General features: G+C 34.3%; 1 protein-coding gene across 1 annotated transcript in view; it reads right to left on the minus strand.

The window, feature by feature from the left end:
- The window catches only part of LOC125855634 (ubiquitin carboxyl-terminal hydrolase 3), a 12,312-nt gene extending 10,810 nt beyond the window's left edge, over positions 1-1,502 (minus strand). The window contains exon 1 of the mRNA XM_049535385.1: positions 1,229-1,502. Coding sequence (XP_049391342.1) covers positions 1,229-1,345 — 117 coding nt within the window. The 5' untranslated portion in view covers positions 1,346-1,502. The remainder of the gene's footprint in view (positions 1-1,228) is intronic.
- Between the last annotated feature and the right edge of the window lie 10,576 nt (positions 1,503-12,078).

Here is a 12,078-nt window from a genome sequence, read left to right on the forward strand (position 1 = left end):
GCCAAGAAAACTTAGGAGGGACAGATCTTGTAAAATTTTTGGATAGCTTAAGGATGATTTTTGTTCAATGTGGTAGTACACATATGAATTTTAAGTTTGAGGTATAGTTAAGGGATGTTTTGGCCACAAACTCTACCATATTTTCACTTCTCTCTTATACATTCCACCAATGTTGCTAGCTCCATTGGACTTGATATCACCAGCTTCAACATTAGTCAAAACAAACTCCATCTCTATCTTGACCGAGGCACGTACCATGCTAGGAAGGAACTTTTCATTGATTATTCCTATTCCTAAATCTTTTTGCTTCCCTTAGATGATAAGAACTTGTTTTCATCTGCTTCTGTTTAACTATAGACATTTTCACATAGTACTTCCCTTTTAAACCTAAAAAGATGTATGATTGGTAAACTTCTAGCTACATGAACTTGGACAGAGAATTTTGTAATTTCCCTTTTAAGAGATGCATTTATGTTATGCACTTTTCCCATTATTCTATTTTAAGAGAAACCTAGCTATGACGCACCCACTGACCCAAGGATGTGGCCTAGTGGTCGATGAAATGGTTGAGAAAAACGCTAGGTGATTCTTTCCATTTGTCCTAGACTTGATTGATAGAGTTACCAGATACCTGTTGCTGGTGGTGGGAGGTGGCAGGTATCCCATGGAATTAGTCAAGGTGCGCGAAAGCTTGCCTGGACACCACAGTCATAAAAAACAAAGAGAGCAACCTAGCTATGACTTTAAACAAACAAAGTGATGAGTCCACTCTCAGATATGTTGGTTCTAATGTATGAGATAATTGGGTTAATTTTCTGAAAATTGAAATAGGACTGAAACAAAGCTTTAAAAGATGCCAACTTGCTGCTTCCAACAGGTTTCACTTGGTCTTTCCAAAATATCATACTCCTTTTTCTTCAGTAACTTTTTGCCATCACCAGCCAAAGCAAAATGCAATCCAGTACAGAACTATGAACATAACAATTGCCACTATACCACCTAGCAGAAACCATAATATATCTCAATCCCAAACTAGTTAGGCATGCCTAAATGAAACCTCATCTGTTCTATCAATAAATCAATCAGTACCTACAGCACAACCACAAAAAATTCCCCAAAAAGGTCATTTCCCCCATAATTCTAAATAACACAAATTGGTAAAGTTCCAATAATCTAAGCAAACAACGTGAAAATGATGCAAATCAAAATGAATGAAAAAGAAAAATACCTGAAGAACGCTGTTACAATAGCAAGTATTGCCGAAATTCTCGAGGCCAAAGTAACGTTCTCCTTCAGGAAACTGGTCACCCAGAGCTTTCTCGAGTTTGGAACCTGCTGCACCCATCTCAGTTCATTCCTAAATCTCCTTCTACAACGACAAAATTGATAAAATGGCAATTAGGGTTTCTTCGACTTCTCTCAGCAGCGATTTACAAACACTGATGAAAAAACTGAATCAGAAGAGGTGGAAAATGAGGGCTTTTTTTTTTCCTGATGGAGAAGAATGATGAAGAAACAAATTAAATAAATAATAATAATAATAAAAATAAATTATTTATTTATGTTATATTGAAATGAAATGAAAAGGATAAAAATTAAAATTATGGTCCACTATTTGATGCCAACCTGTAAATATGGTTTTCAATTAATCCCATTTATGGACAAGAAGATGTGATTCATGAAGTATACCATACTTTTTAGAAAAAAATAATTGTTGTCTTCGGACCACTTTTCGCATAGAAAAGATTATCTACACTTTTTTTGATGGCTGTTACATATTGTTTTATAATGTATTCTATTATATCGTATTCTATTATTTTAATGAATACAGTGTTTAGATTTCGTTGTTACATAATGTCATACGTCAACAATTTGAATGATAAACTTATAAGAAAGTACGGTAAATGGTAGAGCTACTATGAAAATGTGGGTGAAAGATAAAATAAAATAATTAAATAATAAATAAAGACAAAATGATCAGAAAATATTTAAGTTACAACATAATCATAACAAATCGATCGCTACACAAAATAAGACTTTTCGTTATTACCTAACAATGGATTGAAACGATATCATACAATAAAATTTAAGTAACAATAAAAAAACATTTAAGCTAACAACATAATATAATATAGCGGGTAACAATCATCCAAACAAGATGCTAATATTTTTGTTTCTATTGAAATTTGAACCGAAAACCTTAGGATTCTCAACTCACTTTATTAACTAGATAATACCCTTAAGTGCATTACCATTAATATTTTTCTGTTTGTATTACCACCATGCATTTAGAAAATATGATTGCTTACAATGGACATTGATATAGAAGGCCCAAATTACATAATTATTTTTCACTTTTATATGCTTTGATATTTCAAAACTTTGTTTAGAGTTCTACGAATAAAGTTTCTCATATCACCTTGCCTTGTTTATAGTATTTTACTAGTAAAAAGTCATTCCACTTGTAAGAAAAGAAAAAAGTAGGTGCATTCAATAATATTTTGAGACGGCATGTTCGTTCATGTGTTCTAGATATCGATAGTATTCAACAAGAATTGATGATGGAAGCTCATAATTTTACCTATTTTGTGGGTGGAGAGGCCATTTACCAACATAATTAAGCATATATAGGCCCATAATTGACACAACTCTTGGAGATCATTTGGTATTTTTGTTGGTGGGAAAGAGATAAAGAATTTTAGAATATTCTATGAATTTGTTTGATCACAGACTTGACATTTCACATTTTCTTTAACACACTCTTTAAACTAGCATGCTGAAATTCTTAAATTTGCTACGTTGGCCACTAGCACAGCTGGACTGCGTTGGCCACTAGGAAGCCTCCATCAAAGAAACTATTAAGGTAACTATGATCACAACTCTTTACCTACTGTAACCACACCTGTATTTTTGTATGCATCGACTCTTCAACTAGTACCTATCACGTCTCAACCCTCGCCCTACAAACCTCTTACGTACTTTCAAAACAATCCAATACAAGTCATAGGAATGTTGAGGTTTACAAATAAAACTCAAAGAAGCTAACTAAACAACAAAAACTAATTTGAATAACACTTGATTTCTACACTATTTTACGCTGATTGAACTTCGTTATTTGAGTAACCGAGAGAGTTAGTACCACTACTTTGCTTACTAAAGTATTCTTCTTTTTCTTTTCTTTTTTGAAAAAATGTAGTTGATTGTTCTTGTATCGTTCACTTACTTTTATACTTTAATTATAAAAATAAATAAATTATGATCTGATTTCCTCAATTATCTATAGATTCTGTTTTTGCAATATGTTACTCATCATCTTGTTAAGAAAAACGGAGCCTCAAAATGTGAAGGGCCTAAAGCCTATGTTTGAGTGGCTTGGCCCTTCAGCCGGCCCTGCACATAGCCTAATAAAATATGGAATAAAAGGGCCACTCGGCCTTTTGCTTTTTCGCCCAACTTTTAAAAGGAAAAATTACTTAAATACACAATACTTCTTTACATATTTTCAATATTTCCCTACTCTTTTATTAAAATACAAAAATCCCTTATTTTTCCCCAATTCAACTTAACTGGATACTTTATTAGTTTAAGTATCCGCCCGTTATTAATTAAAGTATCCGCGCTGCTATATTATGCATCCGCCCGTTAATTAAGTATCCGTGGTGCTAACAACTTAATAATTTAAGTATCTGCCCGTTATTAATTAAAGTATCCGCGCTGCTATATTAAGTATCCACACTGCTATATTATGTATCCGAAAAACACTAAAAAAAGGGATTTTTGGTAATTAATGAAAGAGTAGGGAAAGGAAGTAATTTCTTTCTTATACTATGTCATTTGCCTAATTTTTACCTTTTAAAATTATCAAAATTGGCCCATTTGTTCTTGTTTCTTTCAATATGCTTTTTTTCCCTTTCAATTTCGTCATCAATGGCTGTTGCTTCTTCTTCATTCTTCTTGTCTTTTTCGTTTTTTTTTTTTTAATTCAATGCATCGAAAATGTGAATTATTTTGAGCAAATTATATGTCAAATGACTCGAAACATCGAGAAGATTTCATATCTAAATTTTGAGACTACTTAGAGGTGATTTTGAGTTAATTGAGATTGAACTCGCCGGTGTATACTTCATGAATAGTCAATGTATATTTCATGTATAATCCATATTCAACTTTTTGAGTGTATCATAATGTATAATCAGTGTATAACTCATGTATATGCAAGCTGTATTGTATAATAAGTGTATACTTTCTATGACTTTTGACAAACTATATTGTATAATCAGTGTATACTTACTGTAACTTTTGACTATTTTTTATGTAAATAAAAACATGACTATATTTATTATACACTAATTATTTTATTGTATATATTTGAGACTAGTCCTAAAATATATTAACTGATCTAGTATGATGGTAATATATACTATATATGAGCTTAGTCTAATGGGTAGACATAAATACCTTATATTATTACTGAAAATCACTAGAAAATCAATTTTGGGTGGATCATTTTACAAGTCGCTTGAAAATATGAAGTTTCATATTCAATTTCAATTTCAATTTTTTATAAAACAATTTTAAATCAATCCACAATCTAAAAGTTTAAATAAGAAATCCAATAAGCTAAAACTCAATCTCACTTTAGTTTTTGTGTTAGATGTGATAGTTTCTCACAAATAGTCCAATAATTATGATTTTTTAAAAAACTAATTAAGATCTCATAATTAAGTTTTAAAATCACTAAAACTTTAACCTTGTTATTAATTCATTAAACTAAGTGGACTGTCCATTGAATTTATCCATAAACCTATACTTATCATCTATGTGTGTATTCCCTAGGTTCTATGAACCATTTTGGATAAGAATGTATCTATTTATTATGACACTTAATATGGTGACTTTTGGATTGATTGCTCAATCTATAAATAGGGTTGTTCAATCACCATTGTAAATATACACATGAGACATGAAGACATTTGAATAAGACGATCTCTACATTCTACTCCCAATATATCTTGTCTATATTGTTTGTAGTATATTGCTTATATTTTACAACACGTTATCAACATGACTCTAGCCAATTGAAATTGAGTTTTAGTTTTTCTTTAATTCACGTTCTGATTTATCTCATTATGAGAATCGTGAAGGGAAAATGATAACTACTGCAATCAAGATATTATATGCATAAAATCAGGTATGTATTTTCTAGAATCTTTTTATGATATATAATATAATAGTGTTCGGTCACTAACATTGACCATGAACCAAAGACATATACTACTATTGCTTGAATGTGACTTGCTCTACAAAATTTCTTAAATGGAAGAAGGTATAAGTTTGAATATTATTTTGAAAGACTCAAAGGGCGAGTCTTTTTTTTTTGTAACCAACGACCCATTGGGTCAAATTTTATAACTAACAAAATCAGTAAAACATTGTTGTGGGCTAATTCTAAGCCCACTTCTTCACAAAACAAAGAATCCTAATCAATAAATTAGGAAAGTGAAAAGTCACTGTAACAAGTGACCTGCGAAATAGGAACAGAGGAATGGCGGATCCTCCCGACGACTGTCGCCTGGTCAGCTGCGCACCGATGTCTTTTGTTGACAAGGGGTTGGAATCAGCTCGTGCGGTCACCTGCCTCAACCTTGCACGCTAGTGTCGTTTACTCGTTGACAAGGGGAAAATGTTGAATCCTCCCGGCGTCTGTCGATTTGAAGTAGCTCGTGTATTTAGTACCTCCACTTCGGTCGCCAACTTCGGTTCCTCTTTAACTAACAAGGTATGATTCCTAAACCCATTTTGAGTTTTTGTTGGCATGTGTTTGTGATCAGACTACTCTTTCTTGACTTGTAGTTCTGAGAACTACTTCTCAATTAATATCGTCTTGCATCTATTCTGCGTTGGTTTAATCAACTAGTCCTTGCCCAAATATAAGTCCAAGTGGGTTGAATCCAATCAAGGGATTAATACCACCACCCGTTCTCAAATCAGGGCAAAGTTAGTTGATTTCACTCTATTGTATGATTAATGCTAGATGCCGTCTTCAGTAAATCTCTGTAAAGTGTTAATAGATGTTTTACTTTATCATGGTGAAAATTAACAAATTAGCTACTAATATTGCTTAACCTTCTTAGTCCTGGTTTTATGTCATATGATACACTCCAAAGCTCTCACCAGGTGCATGACATATTGACCAATCGAAGTTACTTCAGACTATAGAAGATCTATATAATGTTAGTCTGATTTGTGTCAAGTTACATTAAATGGCCTATTTGTTAAACCAGAAACCTAGCAATCTGATGCATTCATGTGTATGATTCTCATGTTTGGCATATTCTGCTTATCCATATTGATAATATTTTTTGTTGTGTTTGGGACCTCTTGGTAAGTTGTGAATTCATAGTTACCTGCAAAAACAAAAACAAAGTTAGCAAAGTAATCAGCAAGAGTATTACCCTCCCTTAAGGAGTGTTGTACTCTTACTGCTAGCAATTCCTTCAGCCTTTTAATAGAACTAATTTCCAAGGCCACACTCCATGGTGTATCCCATACACCATTTAACATATGTACCATTGTTAATGAATCAGTTTCTATTATAATGTCATTATAATTCTTCTCCCGACAGTATTGCAAAGCCTCTCTAATAGCCACACCCTCAACATTTAAACTAGTAGTATCTGGTAGCATCATTCCTTTTGCACAGACCAGATCACCATTATTGTCTCTAATATAAAATGTTGCAACACTAGTCCCTAGATTACCCTTTGATGCTTCATCAATATTAACCTTCCACCAGCCCTTATCAGGAGGGTACCACCTTACACACTTAGTTTTAAAACAAGGTCTGAAACCATCCAATACTGCCACCATTAGAGGCCATGTACTAGGTACATCCTTGTAACCAAATCTACACATCATAAGCTTTTGCACCATGTTAGCAACATCCCAGATAGCCTTGCTAACAGAATATGTACCACCATGAATCACAGTGTTCCTCATTTTCCATAAAAACCATAATATTATCTTAGGAATTGCTTGAAACACTGCTTTCTGCCTAGTATTGCCAGTAGTCTCCCACCATAACTTCATAGTTTGTTTAATCTGAATTAAGGGATCAATGATCCTGGCTGCAGATGTATAGTGACTTCAGACTCTTTTGGCAGCCTCTCCTTTTATAAATAAATGCTCCAAAGTTTCTCTACTAGGCAAACTGCAACATGAACATAATTGAGAGATATTGGGTTCTAGTTAGCCATTATAGTAGATACATGTACTCTATTTGACCATACTCTCCACCCAAAAAATAAAACCTTGAAATGGAGATCCTCACCCAGATATACTTAAATACTTCATTTACTGCCTCTTTCTTCCTTAAAAGATCCCAATCAATCTTCACACTAAATTGTCCAGAGCTTTTTTTTTCCACCAAGGTTTATCTCCTTGGTCTGTTAGTATGGCATGACCCATGTATAATCTTATATGGTTGATTACAACTTTTGGTAGATGATTTTTCATGTTTACATAGTCCCAGCCAGTTTCTTTAAAAAAACACTCAACATCTATCATAGGGTGACAAGTCTGCTCTTCACTATGCTGAAGGTATAGTGGACCTAACCTGGTCCAATTGTCATACCAAACTAAAGAAGAACCCCCCCTTAGGCTCCCACCATAAAGATTGTTCAATACAATCTCTATTCTCCTGCATGTGCTTTCACACCTGAGTACCCCCTCTCCATTGCACAAGTGTAGGAATTTGCTTCTTGCAATATTTTCTCCACATAAAGTTTGACCATAGAGACTTTTGAGTCCTGAATCTCCACCAAAGTTTTACATACATAGCTTTTGAGACATCCAACATAGATCTAAACCCTAAACCCCCTTCTTGTTTGGGTAAACATACTTTCTCCCAAGCAGCCTAGTGTTTACTTCTTCATGTTACTTTATTACTCCAAAAGAATTTAGCAAAAATCCTATGAAGTTCTTTTAACACACAGAAACAATAGCAGAAAGCACATGAATGGGTACACTTTGTAATACACTAGTGATCAATACCTTCTTACCTTCATATGATAGCATATTCCCTTTCTATGTTTGCAATTTTGACTTCACTCTTTGAAGAAGTTCATCATAGTGTTGTTTTCTTTTCCTGGAGTGAGTGATAGGGCAACCTAGGTATTTAAAAGGGAAATGACCCTTTTTTATACCTGTACAATCTTCCACTAGCTGTTTATCTTCTTCTGTTGCAACCTTCTGATGTAAATAAACAAAACTTTTATCCTTATTCACCTTTTGGCCAGATTGAGTCTCATAATCCTGTAAAAATAACACAATTTTGTTCAAAGAATAAGCATTAGCTGATGCAAATATAATAGTGTCATTTGCATAAGAAAGATGATTTATCTTAGTACTCCATTTTGGTAAACCATAACCTACATATTGATCATCATCAAATAAAGAATTTAGAGATCTAGTCAAGACTTCAGATGATAGAATGAAAAGAGCAGGTGATAGAGGGCCCCCCTGTTTTACTCCTCTAGTAGAGTGAAAGAATCCATTTGGTTGACCATTGATTAAAACTGAATATCAATTATTAGCAAGTAGTCTCCAAATCATGTCAACAGAATTCTGTGAAAAACCCATCTTCCTCATCACTTTCATAAGAAAGAACCAGGAAACTCAATCATAAGCCTTGGACATATCCAATTTAATAACCGCATTAGAAGGTTTACCTCTTTTTCTGATATCAGAAACAATCTTTTGTGTCAGTAAGACATTTTCTACGATACTTCTCCCTTTAACAAAATCAGACTGATTGTGTGAAATCAGTTTAGGCAACAAAATAGCCAACCTGTCATGCACCACCCTGGAAATGATTTTGTTGATGAAATTGCTCAAGCTAATTGGTCTTAAGTCTGAAAAGGATTGAATAATCTCTTTTTTGGGTAATAAGACCAAGTTATTATGAGTAATTGATTTAGGGAGAGTATTACCATTGAAAAAAAAAATCTATAACCATCCTTAAGATATCATTGCCTACAATTTCCCAGTATGTTTGGTAAAATCTACCCGTTAAACCATTTGGGCCACTTGCACTGTCCCCATTTAGATTGAAAACAACTTGTTTGACCTTATCCAAAAAAGGATGTTTGCAAAGATCAACATTTTTTGCCTCATTGATAATAGAAGGGATGTTTCTCAACAATGAGAAATCAGTGGAATCCCTTTCTTGTAAGAATTGATTCTGGTAAAATTTCACAGCCTCATCTTTTATATCTCCTGCCTCATCTAACCATGCACCCTGAGCATTTTGAATCCTCTGTATCTGAAGCTTTCGTCTCCTACCCTTCACAATACTATGAAAAAACCTAGTATTTTTATCACCACTCTCAAACTAGTCATACCCAGCCTTTTGTTGCCAAAAAATCTCTTCAAAGTGCAAGTATCTCTTATATTCCGCATGTGCTCTCTGTAATACTTCTCTGTTTTCAGCATTTGGGGATTCTTCAAATAACTTCTCCTTAATCTTAACAATGTCCTCTTTGACGGTGATATACTTGAAAATATCTCCATAAGTGTCTCTGCTCCATTTTGTTAATGCAACTTTAACTCTTTTGATGTTCTCTTTAAAATAAAGCCAAGGGTTTTGGGAACCATTAATAGACCAATTCTGTTTAACAACATCAAGAAATGTTGGATTGTCAACCCAAAATTTGAGGAACCTAGATGGTTTCCTATAATTAATCACTCCTGTCTTGCATGCTAACAACAAAGGGGTATGATCTAATCTTGTCCTTGCTAAGTGTTCTACTTCCATATAACTAAACCATTCTTGCATATGCTGGTTTATTAGAATTCTGTCCAATCTTTCAAAGATGCAATCATGTCCAGCCCTTTCATTCCACAATGTGAAAGGGCTTCCTTTGAATTGAACTTCTGTAAGTTCACAATTTGCAATGCAACTATCCATGTCTTCATGCTTTGCCTCCAGCACCGATAGACCTCCAATTTTTTCTTCAGCATTCAACACCACATTGAAATCACCCCCACTAGCCAGGACTAGTCATTAAGGCTGCTACCTGAAATATGTCTTCCCATAAAACCAACCTCCCTCTCTGCAACAGTGCACTTGGCATAGACAAATGTTACAAAATAACATTGTGAGGTTATTTGATTATGAAGCTTAATGGTAAGTTGTTGATCTGAACTTTTCACAATTGTAGGATCAAATCCCTCATTTGCAAAGAACCAAATTTTACTATTAGAGTTAGAAGTAGCAAATGACATCCTCAATATTCTCCTATATCGGTTGATGTGCCTATCATTCTGAAAAGGTTCCAATGGTCCCACAAATAAGAACTTATGGTANCTAGTCATTAAGGCTCCTACCTGAAATATGTCTTCCCATAAAACCAACCTCTTTGAAACAGTGCACTTGGCATAGACGAAAGTTACAAAGTAGCATTGTGAGGTTATTCGATTATGAAGCTTAATGGTAAATTGTTGATTTGAACTTTTCACAATTCTAGGATCAAATCCCTCATTTGCAAAGAACCAAATTTTACTATTAGAGTTAGAAGTAGGAAATGACATCCTCAATCTTCTCCTATATCGGTTGATGTGCCTATCATTATGAAAATGTTCCAATAGTCCCACAAATGAGAACTTATGGTATTTATGCAACATTTGTACTCTTTGAAAAACATGTTGGGATCTGACAGATCTAATATTCCAAATTAGAGTATTCATTATTTATTAGACTTTGATTTGACCCTCTTAGGTTGAACCCTAATAGGTAAACTATTCTTACCATTTCCTTCTTTCTTCCCTTTTCTAGCACTTTTTAACAGTCTTGGTGAAATATCAACTTCAGGTTGAACCTCCCATAAATCCCTATTACTGTCCACCTCCATTAAACCTTCCGTTATTAGAGTAGCATCAATGTCACTATTACCATTGTGATTTACATCTATATTGTGAGAAACAATATTGTGTAAAACTCTGTTAGGAGATTCCACCTTTACCACTTGGTTCTCAGCCAGTAGGGCCACCTCTAGACCCTCCACTATAGCTTGTGTATGAGTCTCAACCACTTCCACACCACCTTTTTGCTCCTCTTCTATTAAATCACACCTTTTGGAATATAATTGCTGACTACTGATTTGTTTTGCAGGGCTCACCATGTTAATTGGTATTGTATCAACCTCTTGAAGTGGTAATGCAATGAGTGCATTTGAATTATCTCCAATTGCTTCAGCAGAGTTGCTTGCTGTACACAGATTTACAGAAGCAACAATATTAGTATCAATACAGGTAGCATCACACCTTGTATGCATAACCTCATGTCTTACCACCTCTCATTCATTTTCCTTTTTATCCTTGTCAACTAGAATCTGAGTCTGCTCATTCGTTGGAATAACCTCATCCCTTTGAGTAGGAATTTCTTGTCTGCCAAAAGTTAGTAACACCCAACCCTTACTAGTCTCCACATGCTCACACTGCTTTGTAGTTGCCTCTCTTTGACAGTGTATAGCTTCCTGATCTGAAGTATTTGCATAAATGCTTTGTGGATCCGCATCCAATGCTGCAAAACTGTTAGTAGTATTAGTAGGATTCTCAACTACATGTTTAGCTTTGCCAGTCCCAACCACCTTCCAAGTTTCTGGATCACCCATAACTTTTCCACTGGATAGTATTTTTTCTTTCCCCTTTTGAATTTTATGAACATGTTGATGTGCCCTTCTTTTTTGATGAACTTCACTCTCAATTTCTGCCTTATCTGTTTCTGGAGCATAGTATCCTTCCCTTCTTGAATTATGATCTCTGCACTCCTGAGTACTATGCCCTTGCATTTTACATACATCACAATAAAAAGGAACATAATCATATATGATGTGTATCTCCTCCATCCTTACTTCCCCAGTAACCTCATTTTCTATATCCATAGTAATTGATTTGGGGAAGTCACCTTTTAAGTCCACCAAAACTTTTACCCTAGCATAACTTGGTCTAGGTTTATTAATCGTGGCTAAGTCAAGTTGTATTAGTTTACCTACTGCCGATGCTAAAGAAAATAGACAT

The sequence above is a fragment of the Solanum stenotomum genome, chromosome 2 (genome assembly GCF_019186545.1).
Source record: "Solanum stenotomum isolate F172 chromosome 2, ASM1918654v1, whole genome shotgun sequence".
NCBI lineage: Eukaryota > Viridiplantae > Streptophyta > Magnoliopsida > Solanales > Solanaceae > Solanum > Solanum stenotomum.